Below are 14927 nucleotides of genomic sequence, written 5' to 3' on the forward strand. Positions count from 1 at the left end.
AAACACATAACTAAGTTTTTATAAGCTTTCGACCCCAAAAAACGAGCATTTAAGGAGACAAAAGTGGACACAGGCAATAAGACGTGAAGCTTCAGCAGGAAGAATGGGTCAGTTTTGGGGTCCTGACACTCAGTGGCCCTCATTTATCAAAAGTGCGTACACCTTGCGTGCACCCAAACCCACGGTGACTTTGAGATTTATAAATATGGACGTTGGCGTATGGCACGCTCAAATCCTACGCCAGCTCAGGAGGTGGTGTACGCACGCACACACACACACACACACACACACACACACACACACACACACACACACACACACACACACACACACACACACACACACACACACACACACACACACACACACACACACACACACACACACACACACACACACACACGCTCCAATCCTACGCCAGCTCAGGAGGTAGTGTACGCACACACACACACACACACACACACACACACACGCTCCAATCCTACGCCAGCTCAGGAGGTGGTGTACGCACGTTTGAGTTAGTGTGAAAATGGGAGAAAAACAATTCCTAACACCACAAAACGCACTGATAAGATATGCTATATGACCCACTGTTAAAAACCACAACAACTACATTCAGTGTTTATTTTTGTGCAACATGAACGTCAATGTTTAATTTGTGTGACTTTACCAAAGCGTTTGATCTGTAGGCATATGTATTCCTCCAGTCGCGAGCCTGTGCGCTTTATCTGACACTTCAGGCCCGCCTGGCCCAGCAGCTGCGCACGGACTGGGACTAAAATAATTCAGACTGACAAAATAATAAAAATGACCTTCTTCTTTTAAATAATAATAAAATCGGCATTCTTCTTCTAAATAACAAGCGTCATTAAGAATAAAAATCATGATAATAATAAGAAGAATCTTACAAATTGTCATGTAATTATTAATGTGAATGAATCTTACTCCACATACCATCATCATCACTGTCGTACACCCCAATATATGTGCCGTGATACGAAATTAAATGCTAATTGTTTCAAAACGTGCTGTAAAATAATGCATTGTGATGGTAATTTATCATCCAAACAGCAATTTAAACTGCTGGAGTGCGCTTCTCAACCTCCACACTATTAACAGTACTCGATATTTGGGTCCATATTTTGTTTTTGTAGGTGTCTTTAATCCCACTCTTTAAACTCCCAAATAAAACAATTTCGGGGGTTTTTTCCACTTCCCTGGCGATGGTCTCAATGGGTGCGTCTCAATCATCTCACTAGTCCACTAGTCAGGGCACTGATCAGGGAGTCAGCCCATTGACTTATGTCCTAATCAGTGCCCTGACTAGTGGACTAGTGAGATGATTGAGCGCGCCGGATCTCCACGGCGGAGAAGTTTCGCTTCTTTGCCGTCTTCTGTTTGTCCATGGCGTAAAATGAGGGCGTGGGAGAGGCGGAGACTTGAATATATAGGGGCGTGTTATTCTAATGACGATTGGTTTCAGCCGCCACATTTATCAAGGGCAGGTATTGCGTACACCTGGATTGCAGAGGTGCGCACAGCTTCATAAATCAGGCGGTGAGAGGAGTGGAAGCATAATCTTACGCCAACATATACACCAGCTTCTACGCAAGATTGATAAATGAGGGCCAGTATGTCTACGTGTGCAGTAAACATTTTGTCAAATATCCAAATGTCAGTTTTATATATTACGTGCTCTGTCTCTATTGCATGTATGCACTTTTATGTCTTTAAACGCTCGTTTTGGGGGTCAGCAGCTTATAAACACCTCTGGGTTTCTGGTTCTGGTTTTTTAGCTTGTTTCTGTACACCTTGTCACATATCAGCTTTTAGACATTGTTAGATTTTTTGTATTAAGTCTGAAATGACAAGGAGGCGCTTCCCGCAATAGAAAGTCACTGGAGACGGTTGATTTGTTTCCCCCCCCCATTCAGATTATGACGCGTATCGCTCTGGCTCAATGAGGAAATAATGAAAATGATATTTAAATTTCTAAATACTCTTTGGTGCCACTGTATAAGTCAGGCGTCTTGGGGCCTATAAGACATTATGCATTCAAATGATCAACATTGATTGAAAAAGTGTAATCAGCACATGCTTTCCATAATGCACTCATCCTTCCCACAAAACCTCGTCGTGAGCCTCGTTCTCATCCGCACCTGTGTGTCGGAGAATCTCTTGTCTAACGACAGCGGCTCCTGCACCAGCTGGACCCCCTCCAGAAAGCAAAGGGCAGGGAAGCAGAACCAATAATAGAAATGATATTTCTTCAGATCCTGGATCAACAAAAAGACCAGTCAGAAACAAATGAAAAATCAAAGGACATTAATGTATTGGGACATTGTGGGCATACAAACCGCAAATGTCAGGAGGATGAATTTGTTGAGGATTGAGGAGTCGTCCACAGCAGCGCCCGACTGAATAGCGCTCCAAATCTGTGAAGACGACAACATTACCCGTATGAATTAACCTGACATTACCAGAAATTATTTCTGATGTGGTTTATGCCAGTTATGATCAGTCTCATGCCTCCTACTCAAATAAAAAAACAGCTATAAATTGTTATTTGTGAATTACCCAGACTGTTATAGTCTAATCTGTGTCGCCAGTTTCATAATGAACTTCTCATAACAAAATGTCTCTAACGTTGTTACAGAAGCCCTGAACGGCAATGGATGATATTTCATATATTTTTTAATATATGTCTTATGTCGTGATCACAAGTTAAAGTTTCTACAAGTGTGTGTGTGTGTTCCCAGTCATGAGTGGAGACCGCAGGCGGAGAGTGAAACTGCAGCAAATGTGTGTGTTGGCAATCGCTGGGTAAGTGTACATACTACATAATGTGAACAACACCAACGTATAGTGTGTGTGTGTATGTGTGTGTGTGTGTGTTTCACCTGACGCTCTGAGACAACACTCATTTATGATGTGTGTGTGCATGTTTCGCCTTACACTCTGAGACGAGACAACACTCATTCATGATGAGTGTGTGTGTGTGTGTGTGTCTACTATTGTTCTGCCAATGCTGTTTTTCTATTTATTTTTGTGCCTGCTAATGCTATATGCTATTACTGCTTTGGCATCTCAGTCTTGATATTTAATTTTTATTGCTTTTTCCTTCTATTTTCCTTTTTTCTTTCTTTTTTTACTTTTATCTGGCTTTTTTGTAAAGCACTTTGGTCAGTCGAGTGGCTGTTGTAAATGTGCTATATAAATACAATGATCTTGACCTTGTCTCGCCTGACGTTTTGAGACGAGACAACACTCATTTATGATGTGTGTGTGTGTGTGTGTGTGTGTGTGTGTTTCGCCTCCGCCAACTGCACGCATCCCCAAACTCGCCTTTTTTAAGAAAGGATCTGTACAGTGTATCTGATATAGTCTGTTTGTGTGTTTCAGAGCGATGCACGCACTCGTGATCGGCTGCGGATCAGTGTTTTCGAGTCTCAGAACAGCTCCATACACAGGGAGCGAGTGCAGTAAACTTACATTTACATTTATGCATTTAGCAGACGCTTTTATCCAAAGCGACTTACAACTCAGGAGAACATGAAGCGATCTGTCAAGAAGAGGCAAAGAAACACAAAAAGTGCCCCAAATACCAAGATTTGCACACTACTCAGAGTTACAAAAACCAGAAAAAGGGAAGAAGACAAGAGAAATAGAGGAGGAAAGAGGTTTTTTTTATGTAAGATGAAGTGCTCATGGAAGAGATGAGTTTATATCCGTCTTTTGAATGAAGCGAGTGATTCTGTCGTGCGTATGGAGGACGGAAGATTGTTCCACCAACCAGGAACAATGAAGAATGTCCTGGAGAGGGATTTCATGGCTCTCTGTGATGGAAAACTTCACCTCTGAGTGCGCAGAGAGTCTGTCGTTCATTTGGGAACGTAGCAGAACCGCTTACGCATTATTTACGCATTCATTTGTGTGGGAAGATGATTACAGCATGTAGTTTTCCGTCAAAATAAGAGCTCAAGGGTTCATCTCTTGCAAGTGTAGAAATTAGAAGTACTGTTTTCTCTACTGTAAAATAATACACTAATGAAATATTAATTTTCATTTATTTTACAGTGCATTTGTTTTACTTTAGTATTACTGTGATTTTATTATTTACATTTATTTATTTAATAATATCAAATGCGTTATTATATTATAATTGTCATCTATTTATTTTATTACATTTATATTACATTTATATACAGTGTATTTATTACATTAAGTAAAAATGTTGTGCATTCACACTGTTAAACTCAAATTCACTAAACAACTGCAGCACTTTTGTGCACAGCATTTCAGCGCATAGTGATTTAAATGTTTTTTTTTTCAGCATAAAAAGTGTTATTACACACTGGGCTTTATTCTCAAAGCTCAGTGCTACTGCGCTGTCTGTGATATTTATCACTGTGTGTAAGAACGCAGGCGGCAAACGAGATTGTATTAAGAAGATGACAGTCATTTATCAAATGATGGTGAAGGATGTTCAGCATCCAGATACGCAGTGAAAGAAAGTGTGTAATTCGTTTAGCGGGAGCAAATAAAAGACACTATCAGCAGGCTCAATTAATTATGAGTGAGTGAATTAGAGCGCTCCACCTCTTGGGCTGCTTTATCCAGGAGAGCCTTCTTGTCCGTGGATCTGAAGGCTTCTAATGTGTTGGTGTTGTAGAGAGTTCCAGGAGCTGGACAGCAGCGAGCCGGTGTGGGTCCGTCACTGAAACACAACAGTCACACACTCTATTATTTGTGTTTGGGTAGATTACATACTCAATATTCAGATATTTAATCATTATGTGCAGCAAGTAATATACACCAATCAACCCATCAAGGAATGGACTCCATTAGACCCCTGAAGGTGTGCTGTGGTATCTGGCACCAAGATGTTAGCAGCAGATCCTTTAAGTCCTGTAAGTAGCGAGGAGGGGCCTCCATGGATCGGACTTGTTTGTTGCCCAAAGCATCACACTTACCATGTGTTCCCCAGGTAAGCCACACACGGACATCCACGTGATGTAAAAGAACACGTGATTGCTCAGACCAGGCCACCTTCTTCCATTGCTCCGTGGTCCAGTTCTGATGCTCACGTGCCACTGTTGGTGCTTTCGGCGGGGTCAGGGGTCAGAGGTCACCCTATGCCGCCCCACACGCCTCAAACTGAGCTGCTCTGTGTATTCTGACAGCTTTCTATCAGAACCAGCATTAACTTCTGGAGCAGTTTGAGCTCCAGTAGCTCGTCTGTTTGATCGGACCCCACGGGCCAGCCTTCGCTCCCCACGTGCATCAATGAGCCTTGGCCGCCCATGACCCTGTGGCCGGTTCTCCACTGGTCCTTCCTTGGAGCACTTTTGATAGATACTGACCACTGCAGACCGGGAACAGCCCACAAGAGCTGCAGTTCACCTGTCAGTGGTCATAATGTTATGTCTGATCGGTGTATACTATTTGCAGCCCTCATTTTCAAATTCATTTTGTTTTGAAAAAGACTCAAAAATGTATTGTTGTTGTTTACAAAACAATATTTACTAATTACATTTATCAATTCATAAATATCAGACGTTTTTGGGGGGTTGCACCATATGCATCAAGTTAACAACATGTATCAATAAATGTTGAAATTAAGTTGTATTTTTTGTTTTTTGTTAGTTAGTTAATGTTAACTAATGTTTTAGTCTAATGTTTACTAATTATTTTACATTAAATTAACCTATATAGTAATGTTTAAACAATTAAAGTCACTTCTGCTTACCAAGGATGCATTTATTTGATCAAATATCCAGTGAAGACAGTAACATTGTGAAATTGTATTACAATTCAAAATAACAGTTCCAAATAATAGTTTTCTATTTTAATATGTTGTAATGTGTAATTTATTCCTGTGATTTTAAGCATTTTAGAGTAATGATGTTAAAAATTCAGCTTTGCATCACATGAATAAATTACAATTTACTCACATGGAAAACAGGTATTTTTAATTTCAATAATATTTCACAATATTACTGTTTTTACTGGGACTTTATGGGTTAAATAAATGCAGATATATAAACTTTTGTGTGTGTATATATATATATAAACTCAGCAAAAAAAGAAATGTCCTCTGACTTTCAACTTTTTACTTTCAGTAACCTTAATGCGTGTACATTTTGGTATGAGCACTGAAAGAGTCAACACCATAAGACATAAACTAAAAATGTTTCACAGACATGTGACTAACAGAAATAGAATAATGTGTCCCTGAATGAAGGGAGGCTCAAAATCAAAAGTCCAGTCAGTATCTGGTTGAAGTACTGCAGTGCATCTCCTCCTCATGGACTGGACCAGATTTGTCAGTTCTTGCTGTGAGATGTTGCCCCACTCTTCCACCAAGGCACTTGCAAGCTCCTGAACATTTCTGGGGGGAATGGCTCTAGCCCTCACCCTGCGATCCAACAGGTCCCAGACGTGCTCAATGGGATTGAGATCCGGGCTCTTCGCTGGCCGTGGCAGAACACTGACATTGCTGTCCTTCAGAAACTCACGCACAGAAGGAGCAGTATGGCTGATGGCATTGTCCTGCTGGAGGATCGTGTCCGGATGAGCACGCATATAAGGGTACCACATGAGGGAGGCGGATGTCTGTACCGTAAGGCATTGAGATTGCCTGCAATGACAACCATCTCAGTCCGATGGTGATGTGATATACCGCCCCAGACCATGACGGACCCCCCCACCTCCGAATCAATCCCACTCCAGGGTACAGGCCTCAGTGTAACGCTCATTCCTTCAACGATAAACTTCGATGATCAGCTGTCCTTCCTGTCTCCCTGTACCTGTCGTCTCCCAGTGCGGACATGGCAGTTTATTGCCCTAGCCACATCAGCAGTCCTCAAGCCTCCCTGCAGCATGCCTAATGCACGCTCACGCAGATGAGCAGGGACCCTGGGCATCTTTCTTTGGGTGTGTTTCACAGTCTGTAGACAAGTCTCTTTAGTGTCCTGCGTTTCTAGAACCGTGACCTTAAACGCCTTCTCTCTGTAAGCTGTTAAAGTCTTAACGACCATTCCACAGGTGCATGTTCATTAATTGATAATGGTTCATTGAACATGCATGGAAAACATTGTTTAAACCCTTTACAATGAAGAACTGTAAAGTTATTTGGATTTTACAACATTATTGATGAAATACACAGTCCTGAAAAAGGGACGTTTCTTTTTTTGCTGAGTTATATATATATATATATATATATATATATATATATATATATATATATATATATATATATATATATATATATATATATATATATATATAGCGAGTGAGCGAGCGAGCGAGCGAGAGAGAGAGAGAGAGAGAGAGAGAGAGAGAGAGAGAGTGAGAGTGAGAGAATAATGTATACTATATAATATAATATACTGAGAAAAGTAAGGATGCAGATGGTTGTATGACTTCACTTTGCCCGGCTCAATCAGACTGTGGCCAGTGTAATTACTCACACATCATAAATCTAAAATTAATCCCACTAAAACAATCCTCAAGGATTTAACTGGCAAGAAAAAAAATATTAATTTCACAAGTAACATACGTGATATTGGGGCCATTATTCAAGGCTTTCAGAATAACCAACTACATTACATGCTTTAATTACACAAAACTTACGCCTCAAACGCGCTGAACTCCAGTGTCAAGCGTGTCGGCAAGCCAACAGGATCACCTGCAATATATAACAAAAAACAAAACATTTGCATTATAAATGCAAGACATAAATAAATGAATCATCGGTGACGCACACACCTGAAAGCACAGCATTGCTATAATGGCATCTGTAACTCAACACATGATGATGCATCCCTCTGACGGTGTCAGTGTAAATCCATGAGGAAATGCCATATTGATTGTTTAGGAAGTGTAAGTGAGAGACAAAGGTGTTCAGAATTTCACACTATAATACTATTAATATTCCTGCAGTATGCAGCATGCACTGCAAAAAGAGAGTTTTTGCTTAAAATAAGATAAATAATCTGCCAATGGGGTGAGAAAAATAATCTTAATTCAAACAGAAACGAATATTATTTTTCTTATCCCATTTTCAGATTATTTTGCGCATTTTAAGCAAAAACTCTCTTAATTTTTAGTTATTTTTCCCCAAAACAAGACAATAATTTTTACTTGTCCAGTAAATTGTTCTTAATGTAAGAATCTTTAGATATTTTGACTTAAAACAAGACAAAAATACTGAGTAAGAAAAGCATTTTTGCAGTGTGTATATTGTGTGCAGAATGTACAAGTTTTGTATGTATGCTAGAGCTGCCCGATTAATCATTCAAAGATGCCGATCTCGATTCCTAAATGACAGCGATTCGGATATGAAACCGCTTCACAAACAGTCTATTCTACACACACAGGGTCATTATTTCTGTCTTACAATCATTCAGATTATTACAGAAGTGCTGGATAAAATAGTTTATAGTTCAGATATAAACACTGATGTCTACATTAGTGATCAGAATAGAGGAAATCACCTTTAGAAAGAAACTTGATGCTTCAAATAAAGATTGTATTAATTATATCATTACACCAGTAGGTGGAGACAAGAGACCTTTAGAAATGTGTGAGTCATTGAATCGTTTATTCAAGAGATTCATTCAAAAACACTGATTCATCCGGTAATGAAACAAGTGAAGTCTATATGAGTGTTTATTTGTCTATTCAGAATCATGATCTCTATTTTAATTTTAATTTAATGTGATTCTCAATTTATCCAGAATCGTACCACTCTAATGCCTGAAGGACGTACAGCATTTACCAAAACCACACAGCTGATGTTTCAGAAGGGAATCCGCTTGTTCTGACGTCACACGTATGCTCAGACAACAAATGCTACGAACACACACTCACTGTGTGTGCTGTAATAAAACTATCCTAACCTTTAACTCCCTACCAAAATCGCAGATGGCCAGACAGTGATTCATCTTTTATGAATCATTCAAATATTTGTGTCTTGCTATGCCATGAGCCATGAGACTGTAGTTTATACTGAGATTTAAAAAGCTTGGACCCAGAAACAGTATTCCTTACGTCAAAACCTGAAGTCAGTAAGTCGCCATTAAATGCTTTTTTTAATGGAATATTGCAGTATTTATTCTGAATGATTTATTGGTGCATATCATTACTGTTTTAATAATCTTCAATCAGAATAACTTCATCTCTTCTCTGGTGATGAGGGCGGGGCCACCTGTCACTCACATGAGATCAGCCAATAGCAAACCACAGCCATCCAATCAGCTCCCCACAGACACGATCAAGCCCCGCCCTACATCTGTTCTCGTTCCTGAAGCGTTTGAGCATGCACAGCGTATTAGTGAAGAGCAGCTCTGTGTCAATTATATTGTGTATATAAATGCAGTCCATTTCAATTATAACACACATCTGAAAAAGCAGCACGCGTCAAACCCAATCTCACTTCATAACATCAGTCGAGTGTTTGAAACGTATAACAGAATGAGGCAATATATTATTTTATAGTATTCTATACACTGATAAAGACTATGTTGATTAGCATTATAATATACACCAATCAGGCATAACATTATGACCAGGTGAAGTAAATAACACTGATGATCTCTACCTCACGGCTCCTGTTAGTGGGTGGGGTATATTAGGCAGCAAGTGAACATTTTGTCCTCAGAGTTGATGTGTTAAATACAGCAGAAGTAATGGGAAAGCGTAAGGATTTGAGGGAGTTTGGCCAAATTGTGACGACTGGGTCAGAGCATCTCCAAAACTGCAGCTCTTGTGGGCTGTTCCCGGTCTGCAGTGGTCAGTATCTATCAAAAGTGCTCCAAGGAAGGACCAGTGGAGAACCGGCCACAGGGTCATGGGCGGCCAAGGCTCATTGATGCACGTGGGGAGCGATGGCTGGCCCGTGGGGTCCGATCAAACAGACCAGCTACTGGAGCTCAAACTGCTCCAGAAGTTAATGCTGGTTCTGATAGAAAGCTGTCAGAATACACAGAGCAGCTCAGTTTGAGGCGTATGGGGCGGCATAGGGTGACCTCTGACCCCTGACCCTGCAGAAAGCACCAACAGTGGCACGTGAGCATCAGAACTGGACCACGGAGCAATGGAAGAAGGTGGCCTGGTCTGAGCAATCACGTGTTCTTTTACATCACGTGGATGGCCGGGTGTGTGTGTGTGTGTGTGGCTTACCTGGGGAACACATGGCCCCAGGATGCACTATGGGAAGAAGGCGAGCCGGCGGAGGCAGTGTGATGCTTTGGCCAATGTTCTGCTGGGAAACCTTGGGTCCTCCATCCATGTGGATGTTACTTTGACACGCTCCACCTACCTAAGCATTGCTGAGACCATGTTCAGCCTTTGATGGAAACGGTATTCTGGTGGCTGTGGCTCTTCCAGCAGGATAATGCTCCTGACACAAAGCACAAATGCTTCAGGAATGGTTTGAGGAGCACAACAACCAGTTTGAGGCGTCGACTCGGCCTCCAGATTCCCCAGATCTCAATCCAATCGAGCATCTGTGGGATGAGCTGAACAAACATACATCTTGGTGCCAGATACCAAAGCACACCTTTAGGGGTCTAGAGGAGTCCATGACAGGTCAGCAAAAGGGGGACTAACACCATAATAGGAAGGTGGTCATAATGTTCTACCTGATTGGTGTGTGTGTGTATATATATATTTATTAGGGATGCCACAATACTCAATATAATATTGAACCGTTCGGTACGGCATTCACGGTTCAATACGCGCTGGTGGATTGCGTTTTTTCCGGTTTTGCATGTAATTAATTATTTCCATTTCTCTCCGTTTGAAATATTTCTCTCAGTTTATTTCGGCTCTGTTTGAGTGAGCCTGTGAGTCCACGCGCTGATATGAGCAAATATCCAATCATATGCACTAAAGTTAGGCGGTGTTAGCCATGACAGGTCGAATTTAAAGCCTTGCTGGTTAAACATTTCATTAGTGGCTTATGCACTGTTTTGCATTGAGCGCGCGCACTAAACGTCTGTCAAACACACGCGATAACTGGACAGTCTTACTGCGCTAATACTGTAAAACACACACAAGGTTAACTTATAAACACAGTCGGTTATGTCTAAAGTGAAAGTAAAATCGCGTGCGTCTATGAGATGTGAGCAGGTTTTCAATTGACAGCAGCGCAGCCAAGTCTTTAAAGGGACAGTTCACCTCTAAAATTATGTTAATAAAAAAAGAAAATACCTTTAATACAGTAGCTTTTAATCAATGTTGTATATTGAAGACTATGTACGTAGTTTTATTTTTGCCTACATTATTTATATAATATATATATATATATATATATATATATATATATATATATATATAATTTATTTATTTATTTTGTACTATACAATACACTAGGAATGTGTACAAGGGTTTTTTAAGTAAAGTTTTAAGTAATGGGTCCTGCACTGTGCGATTTTTTTTAAATCCTTTGCGAATGTCCCTTGTCAGACTGTACGAACATGATCGCCATGTCACACTGTAAGATCTCAGTTGTCATTAATGTCAGACTGTACGATAGTGAAGGCGCGCTAAAAACGGACGCGCACAAGAAAACTCGTCCGGAGTTTTATATCATCAATGAATGACGCTTTAGGTGACATTGAGCTGCCGTTAGCAGACGGGACTGAAATGCTGGCTACAGAGAAATCTCTAGCTCTCGTTTTGGTCATAGTTTGTCTTGAAAAACTGAGATATTTGACGGTCGTCGTAGGAGAAGTCACACTGCAGGATTGTGTGCCAAATCTTCTGACACTGCCAGAAATTCGTCTGAGGTTAAATTTGATCGCAGCGCTCATTAATCGGCTGCCGGCTGTCAAACTAACGACCAAAGACGTCAGATTTTAGTGTAGGGTCAGAGGAATCTTTTAGGATTTGCTAAATTTGTCTCAGACGGCCAAATCGTGGCCAAAATCGCACAGTGTGCACCCGGCTTATGGGTTTTCAAGTCTTTTAAGTAAAATGAAGAAAGAGTATTGCAATAAAAACATTTTCTCTGTAACCTTTTTCTGTTCCTGTTGCCTAAGAATAGAACACAGCCCGATGTTTCATGCGGTCAGTGTTACATGTCCCATACTCACCATTATAGTAATAGCCTATTATGTTTTTTGGACTTTCATCTAAGTGGTAGTCGTTGAGTTTCTTCTGGGTGAGCTGATGCCAGAATCCTGCCTCCAGGGCACTGCAGAACGGGGCAAACTGCAGCTTCAGGGCGGCCGTCGCTTCAGCTGCCATCAGGACTGATGATTGATTCCTCACACACTGCTATCAAAGACAAGACAGAAGAATAAGACTGAATAACGCAATATGAGCACTGTATTCAACCACTGAGTATTTTTGTTGAACCTTTAGCATCATAAAGGCACTATGCATACACATATTGGCCCTGATAAAAATATATTATAATTATATTTTTCAGTTTCAAATCACTTAAAGGCACAATATGTAATTTTCCATCTCTTACTCAACACAAAGGCATGTCGACTCGAGTGGGCGGAGCTTTTATTCTGCCACGAGCGCTTCAGCTTCTTCCGCTCGTGTGTGTGTGTAACACAGTGCTGTATTATCATATCACACATGTGCGTGTGTTAAAGTGATGTTATAACGCTACTATGAGACTCTTGTTCACACTGCAGTGAGCGAGATCATATTAGGCGGTAAAACACGGCACTCTGAGCGGTAAATCAACAACAGCAGATTTAAATAATAAGACTAACTGTGTTGAGCTGGAGAACGAGCATTAGTTTCTGTCCATCAATTTGTTTCACTATATTAGTGAGGACATTACATAGACTTCCAATGATTTTATATCAGGTTAATGATATTGTTTTATCCCCTAACTAACCCTATCCCTAAACCTACCCATCACAGAAACGTGCAAAACAATAGATTTAAATAAAAACTTGTTTTGGCCAATTTATAAGCCTTTTTAACTAGTCAAATGTCCTCACTAGTGAGTTGTTTACATATTTTACTATATAAGTGAGGACATTTGTGCCCTCACACGTATTGCCCCACAAGGAACACACACACACACACACACACACACACACACACACACACACACACACACACACACACACGGGCCTTGTCTGATTTATCTGGATTTAAACATTCACATTTGGAATAATAACTGTTCTAATGGCTTTTGGATATTTTAATCCTAAAATCTTACATATTGTGCCTTCTAATTTATAGTGATAGCATGACAAGAAGAAATCTTGGTTATATTAAAATAAAGTAAAATACTGATAGCCTGATATCATTTTCTTATAACAACAAATTAAAATTAAGATTGGATTTGTGGAAGTAGTAGTAAGTTCCCTTTTTTCTCACTTCAACAGGCTTGGCTGCCTATATTAATACAAATATTGATATTGTACTGATCTGACAGCACGTCAATACAACTTGTCAACATAACAAAAGTAAAATCTGCGTTCTTTAGTATTGTAATGTTAGTAAATGCTATCTGCTTTTGAAAATAGCACTGCGTGTCTTCCAACGTGTTTGTTTGTTTAGACACACTGCAGTGAAAAACACAGTATCTGACATTTGATTTGTGGCTAATATTGTCATATAAATGATAAACACAGAGTCAAATCAGCAGTAAATACATATCATATCACTTACCAGACAAGCGCTTCCTGGTTTACGTCATGTGACCACGGTCTTCCTACACGCATGCGCAGTCGGTATGTTTTGGTCTCGCAACAGACCTAGAGTTTACAAATTACTTTAAAATTAATTTAATAATTAGCAAACCGACACCACGAAATACGTGTTGCAGTTTTCGCTGGTTTAACCACTAAGGAATATTTTATCTGTAACAGTTTGACACAATAAAAATAAATGCCCAGTGTTTGACGGAAGAACAGTGTTAGCAGACACGCTTTAAATGTTTTAAAGCGTTATATTATCCCGCTTTTATAAACATAAGCAAATGTTGGCGTATAACGTTAGCCAGCCGCTTAAACGGGTTAGATGTGATCCAAACCTTTAACGAGAATATCCCCAAAGAGTCTTATGGTGCCAAAACCATCGAATAAAAGACAAATGCCCAAAACAAAAGAAAAACGCAGACTAGTAGACAAGAAAATACAGATAAGAACTTATAAACGCTGTTCCTTTTCATGGTTAGCCCTGCGAGAGATGAATCGGGTGCAAAGCAGACAGGCGACAGCTAGTGAACGAGCCGGAAAAACCGGCAGCTGCTGCCTCAGATTTACTGCAGAGAAGCTTCCATTCAGCTCTGGTTTATATCTTCCTCCACCAAATAAAAACATATAGCCTCTTAAGTTCCAGGGGAAAAAAGTTTTTTGAATTTAGTATTTTTCTCTCTCATGTCATTACATTGTTTAGAGCATAAGAAACAATAGATTTTTGTTGGGTTGGTCTGTTTGTTTTTTGAAAAATTATATTCTATTCATAGTTTATGCTATGTCATCATAAGTTGACACCGGGAGTTGTTTAAAAAATAAAATGACATAAAGGCAAAAACAATGGGATTTTTGTAATTTTAATTTTTTTTTTCATTCACCTATCAATTTTTACTAGGTTTCAGGATTTTTTTTAACCGAACTTTGTTAAAGATGATTCTCAAATATGTTATGAATACACCGATCAGGCATCACATTATTTACAGGTGAATAACACTGATGATCTCTTCATCACGGCTCCTGTTAGTGGGTGGGATATATTAGGCAGCAAGTGAACATTTCGTCCTCAGAGTTGACGTGTGTGAAGCAGGAGAAATGGGCAAGCGTAAGGATTTGAGCGAGTTTGGCCAGATTGTGACGGCTAGACGACTGGGTCAGAGCATCTCCAAAACTGCAGCTCTTGTGGGCTGTTCCCGGTCTGCAGTGGTCAGTATCTATCAAAAGTGCTCCAAGGAAGGACCAGTGGAGAAC

General features: G+C 40.1%; 1 protein-coding gene across 2 annotated transcripts in view; it reads right to left on the minus strand.

Moving 5' to 3' along the window:
- The window catches only part of atg7 (ATG7 autophagy related 7 homolog (S. cerevisiae)), a 159325-nt gene extending 145065 nt beyond the window's left edge, over positions 1-14260 (minus strand). Inside the window, exons 1-7 of one of the 2 annotated variants that reach the window (XM_067432012.1) lie at positions 14015-14260; positions 13651-13736; positions 12102-12285; positions 7636-7690; positions 4600-4717; positions 2358-2435; positions 2160-2276 (exon numbers count right to left, since the gene is read on the minus strand). In XM_067432012.1, coding sequence (XP_067288113.1) covers positions 2160-2276; positions 2358-2435; positions 4600-4717; positions 7636-7690; positions 12102-12255 — 522 coding nt within the window. In that variant the 5' untranslated portion in view covers positions 12256-12285; positions 13651-13736; positions 14015-14260. Of the gene's footprint in view, positions 1-2159; positions 2277-2357; positions 2436-4599; positions 4718-7635; positions 7691-12101; positions 12286-13650 lie in introns of both variants that reach the window. The other variant, XM_067432011.1, reaches the window with a different exon arrangement.
- Between the last annotated feature and the right edge of the window lie 667 nt (positions 14261-14927).

Source organism: Pseudorasbora parva, chromosome 22 (assembly GCF_024679245.1).
Source record: "Pseudorasbora parva isolate DD20220531a chromosome 22, ASM2467924v1, whole genome shotgun sequence".
In the NCBI taxonomy this organism is placed as follows: Eukaryota; Metazoa; Chordata; class Actinopteri; order Cypriniformes; family Gobionidae; genus Pseudorasbora; species Pseudorasbora parva.